Source organism: Agelaius phoeniceus, chromosome 3 (genome assembly GCF_051311805.1).
Source record: "Agelaius phoeniceus isolate bAgePho1 chromosome 3, bAgePho1.hap1, whole genome shotgun sequence".
NCBI lineage: Eukaryota > Metazoa > Chordata > Aves > Passeriformes > Icteridae > Agelaius > Agelaius phoeniceus.
The window spans coordinates 21,415,257-21,438,790 of NC_135267.1; the positions used below are offsets into that span (position 1 = coordinate 21,415,257).

The 23,534-nt window shown below is 36.3% G+C and overlaps 1 protein-coding gene across 6 annotated transcripts in view; it reads left to right on the forward strand.

Moving 5' to 3' along the window:
- Positions 1–23,534, forward strand: part of MYO6 (myosin VI) — a 103,738-nt gene that overhangs the window by 29,687 nt on the left and 50,517 nt on the right. For all 6 annotated transcript variants that reach the window (XR_013181258.1, XR_013181259.1, XM_077174844.1 and 3 more), the window contains exons 3-9: positions 5,896–5,965; positions 10,558–10,631; positions 12,641–12,770; positions 13,773–13,878; positions 15,744–15,799; positions 18,010–18,107; positions 19,813–19,977. Coding sequence is in view for 4 of the 6 variants with exons in the window: in XM_077174844.1 (XP_077030959.1) it covers positions 5,896–5,965; positions 10,558–10,631; positions 12,641–12,770; positions 13,773–13,878; positions 15,744–15,799; positions 18,010–18,107; positions 19,813–19,977 (699 nt within the window). In the remaining 2 variants the exon portion in view is untranslated. The remainder of the gene's footprint in view (positions 1–5,895; positions 5,966–10,557; positions 10,632–12,640; positions 12,771–13,772; positions 13,879–15,743; positions 15,800–18,009; positions 18,108–19,812; positions 19,978–23,534) is intronic.

Consider the following 23,534-nt stretch of genomic DNA (forward strand, 5'->3'; position numbering starts at 1 on the left):
TGGACCCCTCACACTGATGAGAAGCACATATTTGTCAGTTATCTGCATGTGCATTATGTGCTCATGAAAGAGAGGATGCTTGAATCTCTGTAGCCATTTGATTCAGTACTGTATGATTTATTTTTCTCAATTAGACACTGATGAAGAGCCTGCTGTTAAGATTAGCTTCTCTCTTTTTCCTTACATGCATGGGGAGGGTCCTACAGGGATGTGCTGGGCCCTGGCTAAGATTAGACACCATTAGACTGATGAAGACTGAGAGATGAATCCTCTTAACTCAAGTGCCTTGAGAAGTAATATGATAAAAAAAGGTGCTGCGGAATTGCTACATCAAATTAAAGTCAAATGTAACTTTTAAATGTAACTTTTAAAATGAAGACCTAATTCATCCTAATTAGTGTGTTCCAATGGCTTGATTTATCATGACATCTTTCAGACTCAGTATGTCGTAACTAAATGTCAGTATTTACAGGAAGCACCTTCAAGCTATCAATTATCCTAATTCAAATGGTCAGATTCCTGGGTTGTAGTAGCTAGATTAAGATTAGCATTGCCTTAAAAGTTGTGGTTTCAGTCTTTTTGAATATATTTTTTGTGCCCTTTCTAATAGTTTTGTTTTTTCTTGTGTTCAAGGATGTAAAAAAGACAACAATGTGTTTTGTTGTCTTTTTTTTATGTCAGCAGTAGGAGAGAATGCCTTGTCACAGGTCAAAAGGTTATGCAGCAGTCCTTCCTTTTGGGGGAATGTTTATAGGCTTTCTTTTTTGTTCATCTTGGACAGGAAGTTGATTTTGCCTTCCTTAGAAATACAAAGTGTAACAACTGATTTTTGAGTGAGAGAGATAAAGTGTATAGGTTTAGTAGTAGCAGTAGTATTCATTTGTCAGTTTGAGGAGGAGCAAGATTACTCAGACATTCCAGATCTATGGCTAATATGAAAATGACTTAAATTAATTTCACCCCCACTGCTGTTTCTGTTTATATTCCCCAATGGTCCTGATGCCATAAGGAGCAAAAGCCTTTACACTGAAACAGAAACAATAATAATAATAATATTTCTGAGTCACTATTTATTTCTAACATATGCTCCTTTCAGGGCCCATAAATAAGTAAAAAAAAAAAAAACCAATAAAAACCAAAAAATGATCCTAAAATACAAGTAGTTTGTTTCACGGTTTTCTCAACAACATAAAAACTCTCATTTGTCTAGGGAGTTTGTTATTCTGCTGTTGGCTGTTTTGAATTAAGCAGATCAATTAAGAGCCTAATGTTCATTCAGCTAAGGGAACAAACACTTCACAGTCTAAATAGAGATTATGGTCCTGTATTTTAAACTATCAAACTTAATTGATTAGCCATATATTAATAAAGGTGGACTAAAATGTTTTCTTCGTTGCCTTCTCAGTCTTTTCAAGGTGTCATTGGTTTCTTTTTTGAGAAATATTTCTCATTGCTTTTTGACTTTTTAAGACGACTCTGTCCTTGTGCGCTTAGACCATTAATTTGAAATAGTCAGCATTAATACTCATTATCACTTTGTTTTCTTAAAATGGTAGTTCACAAGTGCTCTTCAGCAAGAATGCGTGATCCAGCAGCTCTGGAGTTGCCCATGATAATTACAGGGAGGAGAGGAGTAACCTGATCTTGTAAACATATCCCGGCAGTGTAACTTATTATTATTTTTTAATCTGGGTCATTACCATGTCATATGTATTCTCTGTAGGCACTGGTAGCTTGCCAGAGGTCACAGTCTGAAAAGGAAATGTGTATGCATGTGTTTGATTATTGCCTTTTATGACACTGTTGTCAATAGCTGCAGTATATGCTGCAAGGCAGCAGTTTCACCATGTCTTAAACCCCTCCCTCCCATCCCCATCCGTGGCCAGCTCTGGCACTGCAGAGTGGCACCCTCCCAGCTCCGCCTGCCGAGCTGTGCGTGACACCCCAAATGAGGTCAGAGAACAAATCCAGCTGGAAGAAGTGGAAAGTTTTCAGGATGGCAGAAAGCAGTGGAAGGGGGGCAGAGGAGCTGAGGCCATTGTGGTGGCAGGTTGCTTCATATTTCATTATTAAACCAAGTTACCCAGCCCAGGCTCTGCAAAGGTCCAACACACCAATTCAGTTAAACCCCAGCAGTAGCAGTTTTGGGCACCACAGCCCATCCCCAGGTGTTTACAGTTCTGTGCAGAACTGTGTGTCTAAGGGAGCTGAGGATCTGAGTCACCCAACCTGCCCTGCATGAACAGTACAGCGAGTCGCAGGAGTGTTTTACTGGAACAGAGGATGCATGTGTTACATGATGGGAACCTTTTCCCAAAAAGGAGATCATTGGCTTGTAAGGTTTATAAATGCCAGGACTGGAAAATAAATAACAGGAAAAAAACAGCCAGAGAAACTGGAGAGGCTTTGGTAATGAGCATGGTCGCACCTAGAGCTGGAGTCCTGCCCTGAGAACAGGCTCCAAACTGGATTGGTTGTACCTGAGCTGGCAGTCCTGGCCCATGACCCACCAGCAGTCACATGCTGGTGGTACAAGGAAGCAGGCAGGTAGAGAGGGAATCAGCTGTTAAATTCAACTAGTATTGTGCTTTCATTTCTCCTTAAAGTGTTCTTTTCTGAATGTACTGGGATTCGTAATCTTGGATCCTGTTGCATAGATCTTCTTGTTCTTTGAGGCTAAAACAAGGAGAAGGCAGATGACAGTGAAATTGCTAAACGGGGGATTTACTCTTTTCTTGGAGGTAGCAAATGTAAATAAAGTAGTTAGGAAGAGATGCACTGGAAGGGCTTGCACCTTGAGATACCATATTCTGGGCACCATGGGGCCCAGAGGAGTAGGGGGCGGCACTTCTTACAGCATCAGCAGTCATGAGTTTCTGGCAGTCACTGGAAGGTGTGAGGTGCTGCAGGCACTCGCTGACACCCCTCCTGCCATTGACTGAGAGATGCCTTATGGCTCTGTGCCACTTCTAAAGGGTCATGAAAGGCTTTATGGGCCACCTGCTCTGGTATGCTGTGAATAATGAGAAAGGTATTTTTCCCAGCTAAGTATAAAAGAATAAATGTACTTTGAAAGTAAGGATCAGAATGTTCAAAGTTCAGTGCTTCAAGCTAAGGTGGTTTTGTTTGTTTTTTTTTTTTTAACAGTGAGCACAACTTGCTTGCACAAGTGAGACATGCCCTTGTCTGTCTTACACATGGTTTGTACTGCTGTAGGTGGTTTGTGAAATACAGCTGAAAGTAGGGATGTCTCCTGTCTGCATCTGGAAGGGATAAAGGAAGGCATGGTTACACATATTGGATTACACGGTAGAAAGAAGATCCTGCTTGAATGGAAAGATATCTTTTTTCACTCATCTAGTTTCTGGGAGAATAGTTAAGATTGCCATTGGATTTCAAGGGTTTCTTCATTACAAAGACGACAAAAAAAACCCTTTCCGAATGCCCTAAACCTTGTTTTGCTTCCTAAGACCATTTTATTGTCTCATAAGATTAATACAATCTCCACTCCCTTAGAACAAACTTGTCCTAAGTTATGATTAATGCAAAAGTCTTCCCTCAAGTATCTGAAGGGTTTTTTCCTTAAAATAATTGTTTAAAAAATTTAAAAATAGCAAAATATAGTGAAGAATTTCTTTGGATATTTTCTTATTGATAGGTTAGATTATTAGCTTATTTTCTTTTTAAAATACTAGATTTTAATACTTGGAGCTGTGCATGTCTAGCTATCATATTTATCTATGTGACAAGTACCTTACTTTACATAAAGTATTCCAAATGTGATGTACAGCAGTGAAATTGTTTTTTTACATGTTGAAACTGTACCTATGTTCTTATCTAAAAAAAGCCCAACAGAAAAGCATTAACTTTCAGATAGGAGATAAGACATCATGAATTCTCTGAATTGTTTTCTTTTTTGGGGGGGGAGGGGGTGTTTGTTTTTTTCCCTTTAAATTTATCTTGACTCAGAAGGCTTAGTGGTGAGGACATTGAAAAAGCCATTCCTCTTCTGGGATAGTTCTAGCATGGCTGACTTTAGCTCCAGAAATGTTAAAGTATCAGAAGTTTATGAAGAGTCTCACAGAATAGCTGGGAATCGTGTTTATTCTCTCCTGTCTTTGTTAGTGATTAATGGGTTTACACATCAGCAGACAAGAACAAGAAGTGAAGTTACATTTTTGTGAAGCTCGTCATATTATTTTTAAACTTTCCCACTGTTTCATGCACAGGGAACTGATCAGGTAGGGAAGTGTTGTATTCCAGTACATCTTTACCAAACAAGATTTACCTTCAGTGTTGACAAACTTGTAGAGAAAATGATGATGATAATATGTAGTTATGGTAATACTGTGAGAGGGAGGAAAGGGTGTGGTGAATCTCTGCCCTGCTAAAACTCTGAATAGCAGCAGGCATCTTTCTGAGGTAGGTAAAGACATTGAAGGCTTCCATGGCCCTCACAAACTCTGATAAAGAATATTTTGGAGGAAGTTGGTGTGATGGATGTTCAGATGGATGTTCAGATGGATGTTCAGATGTTCCAACGTCATCGAGCAGCTTTGTTTCCCTTAGGAAAACATCTTGTACATATTTTTTTGCATTAGATCCTGATAAGGGGATGACAAGATATATTTTATTATGGCTACAAATTGCATACTTTATGATAACTTGGTAGGGAAGGGATACTGTAGATTTAATGCTTTCCGTCTGGCAGCAATTAGTTCTGCTCTGAGACATTTTTAACTCTTCCCACTTCAAAGAGAGTTGCAATTTGTGGCTGTTAATGATGGTGTAAGCCCCACGACCTCTCAAACTGTTGTGCCCAAGAAAATATTAAACAAGTTGCTGTCTTTCTCCTCAATTTCCCTGTGAGATGTTTCTCATGGGACTACCTTGCTGAGTACAATGTTAAACAAACAAACATGTTTGTTTATTAAGTTCATTCTTTAGATCCAGTTGGTTGCCTTTTCAAATATTAGACCAGACTTCTTGTCTCCATTTCCGTGGGGAAAAGGAGCCTGTGCCTGCAGTGGCATGGTGGCTGTCGTGTTTAATTGGTACAACAGGGGTTTTGTTCATTCACCGCCAGCTCAAACGAGCTGTTACTACAGTAAACAACAAAAAAATAGAATTAAAAGTCGCCTTTGTACAATAGGTATTTTTGTGCAGATGCTGTAATGCATGCTTGCTTGGATGTTTTTCCTTCCTTTTTACAGCAATATAAATTATGATTTCTGGAGATGAAAAAAGAAACAAAGATGCTTTTGTTATGAATTTTTCCAGTTGGATGTGAACACTTGATAAATGGTCGTTTTGTATAACTGGAATACAAGGGTTGAAGGAAGGTCTTGTTTTATTGATTTATTGAAGAAAAAACCCCAAAAAACAATAACCAAAGCTACAGTATTTGGTGATACAGAGGATGTTATGTATTGAACATTAATATTTTAAGTAGGAATATTTTAAAACATCCTATCATAACAACATCACAGTCCTTTGACTGAACTAATGATTTGTATTTTATTCTTTCTTCCTTGCAAAACTGAGGAAATTGTGTGTCATTTATAATGCTGTTACCTTTGCATTACTTTTTTAGTCTTATTTTTTGTATTGCACAGTATGATATGCAATTTTTCACCTCAGAATCAAATATTATTGCACTAAAATATGTATTACAGTGAATTCATTTTTATAATGTAGTGTAGTAATATAAAGGCAGCACTTTTTGCTGCATCTAGTAACTCAGTAAAATTTCCAATTCTGAAGTATAAAGCTGGTGACTTCATTTGAAATCATGCATAATTACAGTGCACTCACTTGTATGATTGCATGAGATGTCTTTGAACTATATTTCTATTTTATGGAATTCTGACAATGTTAATGTTTCTTATCTAACAGACTTTCCAGGCTGCTATCAACCAAGTGTTTCCTGCAGAGGAGGACAGCAAAAAGGATGTGGAAGATAATTGTAAGTTATGAATTTAAAAATAAATTTTGCATTTGAAAAAATATATACAATGAAATTAATATTGTTTCCTTACAAGCTTCCTCTTTCTTCCTGGTTGTCTTTGTTTGAATTTATGTATGACCTTTACTAGTCCTTTAAACTTCTTAAAGGAAGCCCATATAAAATATAATTTATTGTGGTTTTTAGTTTTCATATGAACACTTTAGAGGAATGGACAGTTACATAATTCCCATATAGAACTGTTGCTTGACTTCAGAAATATTCCATTCAGCATTATGGGTGTAACTATACTTTTTATAGTGTGACAAAAGACTCGGTGCCTTTATCAGCACCTGTATTTGTATAGCATTTTCCTGCATTTAAGGAATTTCTCAGATAGCATTCCTGTGGAAGTAGAGGTAATGGAATATAAGTTTTAAGATTACCTTCCCAAAACTGGGGATGGGAATCTAGACCTATCAGGACCACTAAAAAGGATAGACTTGAATTGGATGTAGGAATGCTGGTGGAGAAGGAGTTTTGAGGTGAGCCTGTGTAATAAATGTCACTGTTGATCTGCAGGGCTTTTGTTTTATTGAGTGTTTTGTAGTTAGGTGGATGGAAACAGTTGTCAAATCTGGGGAGAGGGGAGAGAATACTGAGAAAGCTGAGTGAGTGCTGTGATCAGCTTTAGACAACTGTTAAATATTTTGCTGTTGCTGCACTCTATGAGCAATCACAGAGCCTCTCCTGTCTTCCATATGGATGAAGGCAAGTCTTTTCAACATTTCCTATAGTGTTTGCTGCTTGGTGAAAATACTGTAGACTTTGTAAATAGTGAGCAAAAATACCTTCTATTGTTCTTAGTTTAAAATAAAGGCTAGGGGTCTGGTCTAGGTGATGTAACTTCAGTTCCTGTCCTATAATAGGGTTTAGTATTTGCATCCCATGACAGGAAATGCAGCTGTTACAGCTTCTCCATGAGAAACAAAAAGATGAGAGCTGAGTCTTATGCTCTGACTTAGATGGTGCAGTGTGGTTAGAATCAAGCTGGTAGCCTACTTCCAACTGCTTACATTTTTGCAACAAGGATGTGGGTTCAAACTTTTCAAAGCTGTTACCTATATTCTCTGTACATGGTGATTGTTAGGGAAATGCACTTAATCTGTGCATCTGTCCCAATGATTTTACTGAGATGTCCTGACACTCTATGTCCTGGTCAGGGAATTCAAATTTGGAATGAGATTATGGAAATAATTTAAGATTCCAACAGAATGCTATTCAACTAAGTTAGTCAAAGAAAATATCTTCTTTGGCTTTGTGAGAAGATAAAACTTAAAAATCCTTTGTTCAATAATCCCTTCTGTATCAAACATTATTTTAACTTTCCAGTATATTCTATATTCTAACTTGCTGCTCAGAAGTTGCAGTTCATTTGCAGGATGTGTGAATCCCAAATTCAATTTCCTTCTCTGTCAGAGAGTATTTGTGTTCGCTATCATTGATTTCTAGGAAAAACAACTATACTGAGTGCTTATAAAACTGTTCTAAAAAATCCTGAAAGGTGAGTAAAAGGACGGGGTATTTTATAAGACTGTTAAAAAAACCCCAGTTCTACAGATGCAGAGCCTTGCAATTTCTTCATAAAATAATTTTCAATAGAAACCCTACTTTGTGGTATGGGCAGGAGAGCCACTGTGAGTAAATTTGACAGTGACATTTCCTAGTTTTTAGTGCTTCGCTACACTTATGTGAACTATGTGTGTGTGTAAGTAAATATATGGAGAACTAAATGCACATGTATACACTGGTTATATTTAGACATGAGCCATATGAATATTCAGAATTCTCTCTCTCTCTCCGGTGACTTCCTTTGCCTTTGGATATGGATGCCTCTTCCAAAGGATTTATTCTAAAGAAGATGCATTTTGAATTTGCTGACATAAGCCTTAGTTTGCATGTCTTGAGGTGGTGGCATTCCCTTGGGGAACATGCTCCTATTGCACACTGAGTCTGCAAATATAGCTGCTTTAATTGCGATGAGGGCACTGGGGACACAATGAAATCTGGGGTCCTTTGATTTTGAGATAAGCAACCTAATAAAAAGTTGATGATTAACTACTTCCTTTAAAATACTGCAAGTTGATAGACAATTACTATGTAATAATTTCTCATCTCAATACTGAGGATCCAAATGACTTCAAGTTTCCTAATTTTTTACCATGCCGTCCCCTCCCAGGCATGTAGAGGGGCAGAAGAAGATCTCAACTTTCATTGGAGCAAGCAGGAGTTTGTTTCTGGCCCATTTCCTTTTAATGTCTCTTTCTCTTGGGATGACCCCAATAAAAGAAGTGAAGGCAGACCTGCAATTTGTGGTCCCAGTGCCATTTTCTCAGGCTTGTGAACTGAGAATGCCCGGGAGGGGAGGAGGAGTCCTGCTGTGCAGCACCGGGTGTCTGTGCTCGGCTGCTGCTGCAGCTCCCGGTGACTGTGGGCTTGTGGGGGAATGTGTGTCTGCTATGCTGGCAGAGAAGGAGCTGTGGGGATGGGGGCCAGCCTGCTGTTTCATGAAGGAATTGCGCACAGCCATGATTTCAAGGCTGTTATGATCCAAAGGGAGAGTTTACCTAGGGTAAAGCTAAAGCGTGCCTTGTGTGCTTCTGCCAATGCAGGAATATCAGTGCAAGGGGTTTTGTGGAGGAAGGTGGTTTCTTCTGAACAAACCAGAAGCTACAAGGTTCTTTGAGAAGTGTAAATTATTCCAGATATTTGAAACAAAGCTGTGTAAGGGAGGGAAGGGCTGTTATTCAGCAGAGCTATGCAAGCCAAAGGGAGGCTGCAATTTGCTGGTGAACCTGACTTTGCTTCAGGCCAGTCTAGTGCAGATAAGGAGAGGACAGAGCCACCTCCACTCCTCAGTCCACTGCAGGAGGAAGGGTAAAAGATGCAAAACAGAAACACAGATGTTTTTGAGAAGCTCCCATTTTCCTTTGCCAGTTCAGCAGGAGGAGTGTTGAAAGAGAATGTTAAGAGCTGCTTACTGAACTTCAGTTATCCTTGCGGGGCAAGGTGGCTGGGCAGGTTGACTTAAGGTCATGCAAACTGGCAGCCCTTTTTGCACATTTATGTAAATAAGTTAGAATACTTTGCTGCTGCAGCCTTTGAGAAAGGGTGCCAGTTCAACATAAAACAACTTTGTTGGTCATTATAGATAAGAGGTGTGTATGTGACACTTGTGTGAGGTGCAAGCTAGTGGTTACTATTACAGAATCACAGAACCAATTAGGTTGGAAAAGACCTCTGAGATCACTGAGTCCAACCTCTGACCTAACACCACCATGTGAACTCGACAGTGGCATTAAGTGCCATGTCCAGTCTTTCCTTAAAAAGTAAAGACATTATTGGTACAGTGCTTATTCCATCCACAGTAGTTGGATGGATAGAAGTTTTTGTACTGTATTACTGTAAGGTTTATCAGTGTGGCAGTCTGTCAGTTGTCACAGCACAAAATAGTGTTGTACATTTGACTTGAAGCAGTGAGATAAAATGTATTGAGCATATTTAAAAATGGAGGCTGTGTAATAGGTAGTGCCCTCATTTGGTTTAGGGAAAGTATTTTTAACAGTGTTATAGTGGGAACTGAAAATTACCTCTGTAATTAAGGCTGCTGACACTTTCCAGGGCTTTGTAGCTGAAAACAAGGACCAGCTTTGCCAGAATGTGAACCTATAAAGTCTGAAGCTTTCTGTGTGTGCGATTATCCTGTAACGTTTCAGCAGTTACAGAATCACAGAATGTTCTGATCTGGAAAGGGCCCACAATGATCATTGAGTCTAGCTTTTAAATTAATATTGGCCCATAGAGGGATCAAACCCACAACACTGGTCTTAGTAGCACTGTGCTCTAACCAAATGAGCTAACCTCAGGGTCAGGTGTTTTGTGTTAAAGAACAAAGGAGAAAGATACAGCTAAGTTTTGATGTGTTAGCATTTTATTCCCCCTAACAGTTTCTCTGAGGAGGCCTAGTACTCACAAAATTCAGAACTGAAGCAGGGAAGGGTTAGTGCCTGGTATTGTGATGCTGCTGTTTCTGCCTCCAGATCCAGATTAGATGTTTATATTCATCAATTCAAAAATCACCAGAAGCCAGCTGTTACTCCAAATGTCAGTTGGGTGGCATTACCCTGGGGACACTGTGGCTGAGATTGGAGAGGGGAATTGGAAGGAAGGAAATATTCATTGGTGGGGATTTTGGTAGGCAGCAGTTTCTGTGCTTAGAGGCTGGTGTGAAGAAGGCAGATGCACCATGTTTGACAGACAGGCTGGTTAAAGCAGCTTACACGGAGCAGAACCTGTATTTGAGGCTTCTGCAGTCCAATTCTTTGTTCAGCAGCTTTCTGTAACTCCAGCTGTACAGTTAAGAGCAGGTTTGTGGTTTTAAAAATGTATACAGAGTCAGTACTCCTGTCTCAAGACAGTGTGAAGAAATGATAGGGTTAAACTGTAAACAAAAGAGGGGAAGAAAATTATCCTTAATTGAAGAGTTAGGTTTTTTTCTGTACTTAAAGGTAGTCCTGAGCTCTTAATGGTATGTGATTGTTTTTCACTTGCAGGTTCCCTGATGTATTTAAATGAAGCCACTCTCCTTCACAATATCAAAGTTCGGTACAGTAAGGACAGAATTTATGTAAGTATTCTGTGTCATGACAACCAATCTAATAGAGATGTCCTTTCAAAAATTCACCAAGTGTTTCCACTTCTGGTTTTTTCCCTATAACAGAACTGCTAATGTGGAAAGGTTGAGGTTGTAGGCCTTTTTTCCCTTATATTATACTTTTAGATTAGAATCCCATCTGATTTTTAGCAGGCAGAGCAGTAGGTTTTTCTCTACATGACTGTTTGTGTGCAACCATAGCATAGCTTTCTATCACAAATGTTCCTACAGGTAACTTATTTCACTGTTAACAAAGATGGTTTTCTTCTTCATTATTTTTGAACGAAGCAAACAGGTGCCGTCTTTGACACCTCCTAGCTCAGATGTCCATCTTAATCTTTTATATTGCTATCAAATTGCCTAATTGTACTTAATGAATTCTGACTAAATTACATTTTGTCCTTGCCATCTGCCCAGATACTGACAGCTGTGAAACAGAAGATAAGAGTTTTCTTTCTTTCTTATTTTTTTCCCTAATAGAAAGCTGGCTAGGGATAATACAAAACAGTTCTACATATTTTAAAGTGTCGGTGTTAAAATAATCAACTTTTCTTTTAGCACATATTATAAAATTAATTTAGCTAAACCCTTTTATATAAATGTAAAAAGAAAGTATAATTGTTTTCTTCTGTTGCAGTTAATTTACATAGCTTTAAATTTTTTATGGCTCAAGATCAAGCACCAGCTTTAAAATATAAATAAATAAAAATGGCCATTTGAATGCTGCTCTGGAAAAATAATCCTTAAAGAAACCCAACCAAACAATAAAACCCCCCAAGGAAGTAAAATTCTGAATATGAACTGATCATGGGATAGGATAGTATTTTCATAAAGTAGGATAGTAGTTCATGAAGCCTTTCTTCAGTGAAAACAAGTACTACTAATATGTTGTCCAGAACACATGTATTTTCTGAAGGAAAAAAAAAGAGACTTTTTTTCAGTTTATAATTTAACTAACATTTCCCTTGTGAACAGTGTTATGCTTTTTTTAAAATCCTGGTTAACAATATTTATCTTGTTATTAAAAGGAAAGTAAATATTAGTATTTGCAACTCTTGAAGGAAAGTTTTCCTTTGGTGAAATAAGTGCTGAAAATAGAACTACTTAAGAATTGTCATATATTGTGTGTTCCGGTCTTCTATTAATGTATCACACAATAGTTTCCAAATTTTAGTCTTCTAGGGACATTCTCAGTAACAACAAAGCAAATAAGTTATTCAGCTGAAGGTTTACCTCATTTTTTTCAGATCTTTTCCTGCAAATCTGATTTTTAATTTGATTCTGACCCCTCTTCTTTCCTCTATGTAACCTGGCAATTACAACTGAGCTATAAGAGTTTCTTACAAAAACATTAAAAAACCCCTCTCTTCAGTCTTCCTTGTCCTATGGAAAGGTAAAAAGCAGTCTTTGTCTGAGATTCTTCTCAAATTCCTTCTCTGTAAGAGAACATTTGCATTCTGTATTTCTCTCTGTGGAAGCAGCTATAGCTAATTTTCTTTTGGCTGAATGCTTTTATTGCCTGGCTTGAATGCATTCCCAGGCAGGATCCTGTCAGTCCTTCCTGCTGAGTTGCTTCCATTAGATATTGAAAAGCTATCCTCCTTCCTGGAGGACAGTGTGTTATGCTATCCATGAGCTTAGTTTATTCGCTTTTGAGCAGGAGGTTTTGGCGTCCTGTCCTTGATCCAGTAATGCAGACAATAGGAAATCATTTAAAAGGAGACTGGGAGAAAGGTCGGATTCAGGACATACTCCACAGCTCGGTGGTTAGGGAATTTTCCCAGGATAATTTCATAGAAATGCTGAGAAGATAATTAAAGGAACTGTAAAAATATATCCTGTCTTGTGTTTGCATTAGCTAGAGAGGATCATAAATGCAATTGTTATATGGAGGCTATAGTCTGTAATAGTAATAGACAATTGCTGTTAACCACTTGCTTGGATACTGCCTAGTAATTTGCTGTTCATTGTTTTCTTCACAGACCTATGTAGCCAACATTCTCATTGCAGTGAATCCATACTTTGATATACCTAAGTTTTACTCTTCAGATACTATTAAAAAGTACCAGGGTAGATCGCTGGGAACATTGCCACCACATGTTTTTGCAATTGGTATGTATTGAGCCTGTATTTGTCTCTTAAAAAACAAACATTTAATACTTCAGAGTTATCTGTAAATTGCCACCTGTAGCAGTAATTAACTTATTTTGAACTATTATAAAATAAAACCACTAATGGCTAAAATTGCAAATCTTCTCATCTTTTTGAAGAACTATTAAATAAGCAACTGTGACAACTCTATTAGGATTATTCTGCACTTCCAGTGTTTTAAATATACTGTCTAAGCAATTTAAATATAATTTGCAACCATTAAAAAAAGCCTAAAAAAGAAATAAAGAAATTCAAATTTTATAAGGGAAAAAGGTGTAATAATGATTGGCACTGTCTTTCAGTGTAGTAATTTTCTTTGCCTTAAATTATGTTGCCAGAGCACGTTCACTGTTCCCTTTTATATGCTTGTGTTACAGACAGAAAGTACATTGAAATGTTATTTATGGCTTAAACTGATTTCAGTCACTTTTGAAAATAAAAAATAATTGGAAACTACAATCAAAGTTTGTCATGTTAAAGGCCTTCTCACTATTTTGTATTTTATTTTGAAATAAAAGTATAATTAGCTGGAGTTTTAGTACCTGCTGCATAATAAGAGAGATTTTTTCCCAAGTTTCCTCAGATGTTACTTGTTGCAAAGTACAACTGAAAGTTTCCCTTTAAAATATATATAAAAAATTAACACAGATTACTATTTTGCAAATACATTTCTTAAAAAGATTTAGCTCTAGATTGTTGATTTTGTTTTGTTTTATTCTGGAAAAAGTTGAATAAGCCTTTGTTACCAAGACTTTGAGTTCTTACATGTCAGTGTTGGAAGAATTACAACTGTAGTATAAATGAAAGGAAAACAGAATTTAATATAATTAATTTAATTGTAAACATTTAGTTTCTATTCCTGAAAATGTTACATTTTAATTTTCTGCATTGTAGCTTAACTTTATCCTTGCAATTCTGCTGAGTATTAATTTTTGTCATGTTAACCATATTCTTCTTTTTAAGCTGATAAAGCATTCCGTGACATGAAAGTGCTTAAGATGAGTCAATCCATCATAGTCTCTGGAGAATCAGGAGCTGGCAAGACAGAAAACACTAAATTTGTTTTGAGGTTTGTATGTTGCACCAAAGTTAGTATGCGAATCTCTTGTGTTTATGCATTTGGTTGACATAGAGGCAGAGCAAACTAAGGTCATCAGTGGGTATAAGATACAATTCAGTAAGATATGTATTAGTTTCTATGTGCACTTTATTACAAGAAATTGAGATAAAAGCTGACATGATAATGTGCAGAAATAGCTACATACTCACAGAAACTTTAACTCAGTTGTAGTGACATCATGTAGTTATTATGGTTTATGATACAGTCGTTTTGGTATTGCACATTTGGTAATGTGGTTGATCAAAATGTAACTAGACATATTAACTGTATCTTGCAAGACACTGTTGGTTTTGCCATAAATGTGTATTTCTGTATTTCTGTGTTCCCCCTGAGGTTTTTTTTTTAGTTTGTTTTGAGTATCTTTTTAATTTTAAAATACTTTACCCAAGTTTACTGAGTAAGACTGAATAGTGGTATTTATTTATTTATTGATGTTCATGTGCAACCAATACTAAATCAAGTGTATTAAATTGTATGGAAAGCCATATTGCTGATATATATCAGCCTTCTTCCATATCTGCATTATCTTTTAATGGCTTTTTATCACTGTGGAACACTAACTAGAAAAACTGCTCCTTTAAATACACCTATATCAATAGGTGGCCTGATGACGCAGGGAAGCACAGTGTGGGCAGTGTAAACATGCTCCCTTGACATGCCTTGGACTTGTTTCCCTCTACAAATATTTAATTCCTTTTGCCCTAAAATAATGTATTTTCTAGTATTTCTCTACAGTAGAGGTATTATTTTCCACATCCCGTGAAGAATTCTCACAACTGCCTGTCTGTCCGTCATACTGCTCTGCACTTGCCCTGTGCAACCTTTCATAGATAGCTGTAAGAATTACTGCAAGGTGCTGGCAATGATTTTTTACAAGGGACATCTGATTCTATTCCTGATAAGAGTAACAGAAAAAGACAGCAGGCACTGGAAGAATATCTCACAAGAGATGCTCTTAAAGGAGATTATTCTTCCACTTCTCAGCAAAGGAAGAGCTCATTATACAACAGGCGAATATCATTGCTGCTGCTTCTCTCCACCATAGAGTCCCTCTACAAAACATAACTGAGTTTTAAAAGCTGGAAGATTTTACCCTTGTGGGTTTAGAAAGTAAAAGGTGCTAGTACAGCTCCTTTAGTACTTCTAAAATTTTTTGGAGAGCCCCATTTTCAAGAGCTGTTTTTAACTTGTCCCAGATTCACTTGTGAATTTCCAGAAAGCATGCCCTGTGAGCCGGGAAAAAAAAAATTAAAAAAGACTGGGACTTTGGAGCAAGTAGATTGTGGTTCTAGTTTCTAATTCTTGCTTCAATTGCTAAATTGAATCCTGCCTTAATTGTACACTTGTAATTCCTTATCCTTACCATCTCCATGTGCATTTTTATTAACACTGATAGTTATGAATACAGAAACAGTATGGATGGCAACAGTCTTAAATTCAGGAGATAGACATGAAACCTAATGTATTTAATAAGATTATTAATAAATACAGATAATACAGTAATAGTTTGATTATATTTCTATTAAACTGTACTTTCCATATGTATGTTGAAAAGAAATTTCTAGCAGGCCTTGGAGTATTGAAAAAAATTGGAAGTGTGCAAGAATATTTTTGTTTTAACAAAAAAGAAAAGTTAAAAGTTTAAAGTAAAGTTAAAGTTTATTTCAAAGTGCATAGGTATTTGAAACTTAAAATCAGAATGCCTTTCATATAGTAATTAGTTAGTATTTGTGCACAGCCATGTTAAACCCTGCTTAAGTGAGGAAACCTGACATGAGATGAATGATACTGATTTTTTTAATCTTACTTTACAGGTATTTGACAGAATCCTATGGCAGTGGCCAAGATATTGATGATAGAATTGTAGAAGGTATTGAAGTTTCTTTCATTTAACTAAAGGTTCCAACATTATTTTTTTTTTCAGAAATGTGACTCAACAGCAAGCGAATAAAAGTAGCATAGAAATGCTATCAGACTTTCTAGAGCATAATTTATAGGTAGTTGATCTTGATCCTAGGTTTTGAAACATTTTTTATTTGTAATTCACTTTATTTATTATAGTACCATGCTGTCATTTATCTAGAAAATGTTTATGTGTGTGCTTGCATTGAGCTTTACACATATAATGTACTTAAGGTGGTACCCAAAATGGAATTTTCAACTGCTTAGAATCTGCAAGGACAAGATTGTTTTTTCATTACTATCTGTTAGTACCAGGAAAATATAATTCCTCCTCCTCATTATCAAGTTCTCAAAGTCAAATAGAGTAGGGAAGTTCTTTTAAATTATGATTCTGGATCGTATTTCTGTTATAATAGTTTTTGTCAGAAATCACATAATTCAGAACAGCCCTTTGACTGTATCTGTCTTTACAGTAACTCCAAACAAGGTAAAGAAACACTGTGTTGATCCTTCTCATTGAGCCTCTTGAATGTTGCATGTACTTCCTAATTGAACAGAAAATAGCTTTTTGAGAAAACAGAAATACCTGAAGAACAAACAACCTTCAGCCAACCTAATAATTCCTCATACATCAGTTTTAGTCCTCTATAGCATAGCATAAATTTATTTTGAAATTTCTTGACTCTGTGTCTTTTTCTTAAAAAAATAATTTACTTTTACTTTAAATTTTCCTGCTTTCAAATTTGAACCACTTATTCAAGAGAAGTACTTGAGGCTTTAATCTCTTGTTGCTGTAGGTCTGCTTAAACCAGTTCCTTAGTGAAATCCACTGTGTACTAAAGGAACTCAGAAAGTGGGCAAGAGTTGTATAATGCCTGATGCAAATTAATTGGTACTTGTAGGTATTCCTCAAAGAGTTTGGGCTTTTTAATTTAGAACAGCATCTGATGCATGAATTCTGAAGGTTTTTAGGCATGATTTTAATGAATATGCTTGTGGCATATGTATTACTAGAGGAACCTTCAGCCTAGCTGAAAGACTTTGTGCAATTTGGTTTTGTTCATAATCCTTTCTTTAAAACTCCATATTACATAAAATGCCTGAATAGTTATCAAAGATCTTGAAAGAAGTCAGATTTGCATTTTTATGAACTTTAATTGTTAAAAAAATGAAAATACAGCCAAACAAAAAAAGGTTAATTCTCATGTCCTATTACATGATGCATTATCACCCACATTTTATCCAAGCATTGATGTCATTCCTTCATTCTTTAATTTTTGTAGGAGCAGATATTTAAATGGTTGTCAGTGGATTTTAAATCTGAGTTTCCACTCACTTAGTTTCCAGTGCTTTTTTTTAGCTAGAAGCCTTAAAATATCTTGCTGATATTTTTAGTGGTTTATTGCTAATGTGATTTAGTAAACTATTTTTCTTTGATCTTCAAAGCTACTAAAGAGCAGTCTTTCAGAGGCCTTCTATTTCATAATTAATAAGCAGTTTCAAACTGTTTGACTGTGCATGACATTTGTAGGAGTGTGTATGTATATATATGGATATGAGAATTAGATTGTTTGCTGCCACTCTTTCTGTATGGGCTTTAACATGCTGAAAAGCAGCAGCCAGTAAAAAATAAAATCAGTCAGGCACTTAATTGACCTAATTTGAAAGGACAGTGTTAAGTGGTTTTTGAAATCTACAGACTTTTCTAATATGATATTTATTAATTTCCAAGTCAATCTAATACATTGCATGCATGACATTTAAGTGGCATTTCTGTCTGTGGAATAAGTGGGCAGTTTAGATTTCATGAATAATAAATAATTGGGAAGCATCAAATTCTGTGCTGTCTCATGTAGTTTGTGTATCAGTTATTTACCTACTTCCTATCGAAGAACATCACTGAATAACTTTTGGTATTTATTTGTCTCTCAATTTCTTGCAGTATTGATTCAAGTACATTGCACTGTTACAAGACACTTAAGTACTTAATTTTATGTTCCACCACAATATATCCAGTATAATTTGCAAAATATATTATTCTTAATAGGTAATATTTTTCCTTTGATTTTCCAACCTTATTCCAAATAAGTTCCCCAGTTAATTGTATTTGTTCTCTCTTTCTTTTTGGTAGTTTCCTGATTGAATTTTAACACTACAAAAATTAATTTTTTTAAACAGCAAATCCCCTATTAGAAGCTTTTGGAAATGCAAAGACTGTTCGAAACAACAACAGCAGTCGTTTTGGGAAATTTGTTGAAATTCACTTCAATGAAAAGGTACTGGAATTTTGTCACAGATAACCAGTGATGGTTTTTTTTGCCATATAATGGAAATGCTAGACTGGCAGGAGGCTGAACAGACTTACTAGTCTTGCAGCAAATAGCCACTGTCCTGCTTTACAGATTTGATTCGAATTGTGTCACCTTGAAAGAAAAACCAGCGCCACACTGTACTGTCTCCTTACTGGAAAGCAGTGGCAACTCAGTAGGAAAATTGCTTCCACCAACAAAAGATTAAAAATGGGTCCCTTCATTGCATATGTGAGTCTTCTCATATGAAGACTAACTCACTTGCTGTTAGGTATCCATCCATTCCTTCAATGATCAACTAAGTGTAAGTTATGTATTAGACATAAATGTATTTTGACTTCAAACTTTTTTATGTATTTGTATGAAATTTTGGGACCTTACATCGTAATCTGTGTATGACAGAAGTCAAGGAATTGGTTTTTTGATAAAAGTACTATTCAACTGTGTATCTTAAGAAAAATTTTCTTTGTTCAGGTGTAGTTTTGTTTGGGTGGGATATGTATACACACATTCCAAAGTTAAGGATGGCTGTATGGTTGGTCAGTATGTCCAAGTTGAAGACTCCTGTGGATGTTCTCTGGAGATTACATACATGCTTCCTCGTCTTTTTGACTGAGGACAGACAAACTGCAACAATTTGTTTCTTTTTCTGCAGACTTAAAGCTCATTTGTTTCGTCTTGAGCTTGCATTCTTTTCCTAAGTTTTCATCACTTGGCTTGTAATTTAACTTCAGAGCTTTTGTTAATAGCTTACCTAGTAAATAACCAAATTTCTTTCTGGGGAGAGGGACTACCCATCAACACTTACATGGTGTTTCAGCTGAATTAGTTCAGCTGAAGCAAATAGCCCTCTGAGTATCTTCAGAAACTGCTTCAAAGCTTGTTTCAGCTTACCACTGCAAGATCAGTGTGTTTACTTGGGCCCCTTTTTTACAAGGCATCACTTCTCACTTTATGGTCACCTTTTTAGGTCCGGTTTCTCAAAGTGACATGAGTACAGACTGAGACCTCCTGAATAAGAGAACAACTGCATAACTGCAATCAAATTTGTCAGTCAGTTAATCCTTCTTAGTTCCTGTAATGGCCATTAAGTTCAGGAATTTCCTTGCAATTTAGATTTCTCTAGGCACGGGGAATTTTATCATAGGCCAGATAAGAAATAGCTCTCAAAAATCTGTGTCAGAATTCCTTCTCAATAAAGAAGTGCAATGTTGGAAATAAAATGTTGTGTCATAATTAATTTGCCTAAGATGTTGTCCAAATATGTACTCTATAATTTGAACCCTTTTATTTTACATGAATCTCAGTGAAATGCAGCTAAAGAAGGCTGTAATAGCACTGTCATACAGAAAGTGTAAGGATGGCTGTAGCAATGCTCTTTGCAGTAACTCCTGAGGTTCTGCTATGGATTTCTGCTTTTTGGGGTGAAGAAGACCTTTCTTTTAAGAAGAGTGTATGTATATACAATACATGAGCTGGGGAGAGAAGTAATGGTAAAGGCAATGGTTTTTTTTCGCCAGGCTTAATATGTATTAGGTATAGATAGCTTTTAATCTTTTTTGGAGCAGTTTCTATTGAGCAAGTCATGATCAGGCAAAAGTAAATTGAAAACCTGAATCTTAAATAATGCTATAAATAGTCATATAATCAGAAAAATATTTCTTCTTCCTAGAACTCGGTGGTTGGTGGATTTGTGTCACACTACCTTCTGGAGAAATCTAGGATCTGTGTGCAAGGCAAAGAAGAGAGGAATTATCATATCTTTTACAGGCTTTGTGCTGGTGCTCCAGAAGACATTAGGGAAAAGCTATATTTAAGCTCTCCTGACAACTTTAGGGTGAGTAGCAGAGTCAGCATTTGTAAAGTTTGTCATATCGTCATATGTGGATTTTTCATATAGATCATATTAAAATCTCTATTTCTTATCTCTGACAGACTCATTATAATTAAAAAAACAGATTTTCTTTTTGTTAAATCTATTTGATCTTGGAATAAAGCTACCTGACATTTTTCTTTACTGGAAGAATTCCTATACTTTTTCTCTGTCTTAAAATTTTCCAGAAAATGTACTATTGCATACCCAGCTGTTAGTAATGTTGTTATGGGCTCTTCTAGAGATGTAAAGTGTGAATTTCTTTAGTGCAAATCAAATCTCCTGGTAAATACCAGTCAGTTCTTTCCTTGTGTTCTGTCATTTGTTTCCATCTCTACCATTTCTTGCCTTATATTTGGCTTGGAACATTATGGAAGCGGAATTTTGTGTATTCTTGAAATACACAGACCAAATCTCTTGGGTTTTGAAGGGTTTTGTAATACAACAATATGGAATTACAAGGACATAAGTTAAATGACTGTCATCTCTTTAGACTTCCTTGATCTTAAATGAGATGAGAAGCACTGCAAACAAAGAATTAAGTTATTGTACTGTTTTCTTTGTTGGTTGATCTTCCTACTTGTTCTAAATAAAACTTGGACTGTGCTTATAGGTTGCTTTCCCTTTTGTACTCAGTTCCATCAAAATTCAGCAGAGGGCTAGAAGCTTTAAATATACAAATGTCCTGCCAGTTTTGTGCAAAGCAAAAGGTGAGACCTGAATCAGTGCACTCTCTTTGGGGAAGGTGGGGGTGCCCTGCTCACCAAGCAGGCGACTGCTGCCCCTTGGCTTGGCCAAGTCAGTCTCTCCTTATGGATGAGCCAGGAAATGGGCACAGAGCTGCACTTCCACATTGTGTGCACTGTACATTTGTACTGTGGTATCAAGGTGATCTTGCTCTCTAAAAGCCATGACAGTATTCTAGGACAAGTTTCCTTACTTTCTCAAGGCATTCTCTAGGCATTCATAGACCTTATTTCTTTAAATATTTAGTTTGTATCTTTTTATATTTTTTCTATCTGTACTCATCTGTGTGATGGAAACTTTTTCTGATGCTTATTAGGAAAGAACTGCTTCCATTCCCTAGAAGGAAAAATTTTCTTTTGAAACACTCAACAAACACAATACTTAAGAGCACCCAACACCATTTATATTTGTAAAATGTGGAGCTAGTTTTCAAAACTTTCTTTTTTACTCTGCAGTTACTCCATGCAGTATTCTCTTGTATGATTTAAAGCTAAAATGTTGAATAGATTTTCAAGTACGTGTTTTTATTGTGCAGTCACCTTTCCATTAAAATTTATTTCTTGAAGTTTATAGATTTTTTTCTAGAATATGCTGCTTACCCACCTTGGGGATTTTTTTGAAAATCAAGAATTCTGCTCATGAGAGAACCCAACGTTGTAGATGTCAGGCTCAGAGTTAAAACCTTCTTAAAATCAGGCTGATGCAGGATAGTACTTAACAGCCTGAGTTCTTTTACAGAGGACATTATCTTGCATATTTCATGTATAAAGAGTCTGTAGTCACACCAGGCTTATCATACTGTGACCTTTTTTTGACTTTTATTAAGACTATAGCTGGCACTTTAGTTTCCATTAAGGATTTTATTGCTTTACCATAAGTTAGTATTTGAATTCTGAGTTTCTTGCATGTGAAAGGTCCACTCTGCATGTTAAATTACAAAACTTAAATGCAGCTTTTTTCTGTCTCTTGAAGTAGATTATCTTTAATTAAAAACCAAACAAACAAAACCTTAGGATATTTTTCATCTTTGTAAGCTTGTAAATGAATTTAAATATTCTTAAAGTTTATTACCCGTATTGCACTAAATTTTCATCAAGGTCCATTTTATGGCAGATTTTTAGGAAAACAAAATTGTAAAAGATAATTTTCCTCCTAAATTTGCATTTCTTTTGTCAAGATGATTTTTGTGTTCTTTGTTCTCATTTGCTACTTCAGTTTTCATCATGAAATGGTTCTGACTAAGCATACTTGTGTCGCTTTTTTTTACCACATTTTGTTGACTGCATATCTGTTTCAGAGTTCATAGAAATGCCATCTTTCAAGCTTTTGATAATAGATTGTGATATTACACAAGGCAAAATTGGATGATTGATCAGTGTTTTCCAATCAGTACTAAATTTTACAAGAAAGATAAAAAACCTCGAACTCTAAAATTGCTTATTTAGAAAAGCTCATCCCTTAAGTCACATTGCATTGGCTCTATTGTGACCCTTGCCTTGAGCCTTATAGGCTTATCAAGTCAAAGTCCAAATTAGGGCCAGCTGGAGTTCTAAGACTCAAGCCTGGTTTCTTTAAAGTACACTTTGTTAGAAATAGGACCATCTCAAATTTAAGGTGGTTTTGGTTTGTTAGCTTGTTGTTTTTTTTTTCTGTGGTTTGGTTTGGTTTTTTTGTGTTTTTTTTTTTTGTTTTTGTTTTGTTTTGTTTTGTTTTTTGTGGTTTTTGGGGGGTTTGGTTTTTTTTTTCATTTTCAAAGAAGCAAAATATTTTTAAAAGATAGAGGATAACTTATTTCTCTTTAATCTTTGGACTTGCTTCCCTTTGACTTAAGTGATCCCTTGGAATCTCCTCCCCATCCATTTGGCCATCATGGCATAGGGACACATTGCTCTGGGCATGTAAACCAAGGCACTGCATTGGCTGCACTTGCCTGACCTGTCCTCTGGATTGCAGCAGCATGGATGGCCATTACCTCTGTATTAGTTCATCCTTCCCCTGCAGGTTCCCTGGGGAAGTGAGAATTTACTTGGCCAAGGATTATGCAAATAACCCTGCAGTTCTGCAGGTTTCTTACACACCCATTCTCCAGCACAAGCCACATTAAAGCGTGCAGTCCTGGGAGTTGTGCTTTAGGTTGCCCTGCAAAAGTTTTCAGAAATTCAAGGTCATGAGGAAAGCCTGTGCTGAACCTTGTAGGTCTTGGTGCCTTGGACTGAATCACATGGCTGTGAAAGTAAAGCTGCACAGTAATTCTGGAGTAATTCTGTACCTGGAGAACAGTAAATGGGGATGAGAAGCTGAACTTTTTTCTCATCTCAATTTCAGGAAGAGAAGAGAAATTGCCTTATGTTTGAGTTGCTGAAGTTACAATAGTGTGTTATACTTCACAGAAAAACAAAGGACAGGCAAACCATACAAACCAAACCCCAAGTACAATGGTATTTAGATGTACTGTATGATAACCTGAAACTGTGTATTTGTGTTCTTTTAAAAGTATAATTTCTCCTTAATTTAATATATAAATTTACTCAAGGTTTTAGCTTTCAAATGAAAGCCATTATCTTGTGATTAAATGTCTTTTATGTAGGTTATCATTTAATACCATGCTGGTTCACATTCTCAACCTGTCAGATAAGTTTCCACGCTCTCTTTTTGAAAAGTATGACCTTTTTCACTTCCCATCCCCAGTTTCTGGGATTGTGTTACTAATGCTGTAAAACAGGGATATATTGTGTTTAAAATACACTGTGATTTGCATTCTTATTGGCTGATAA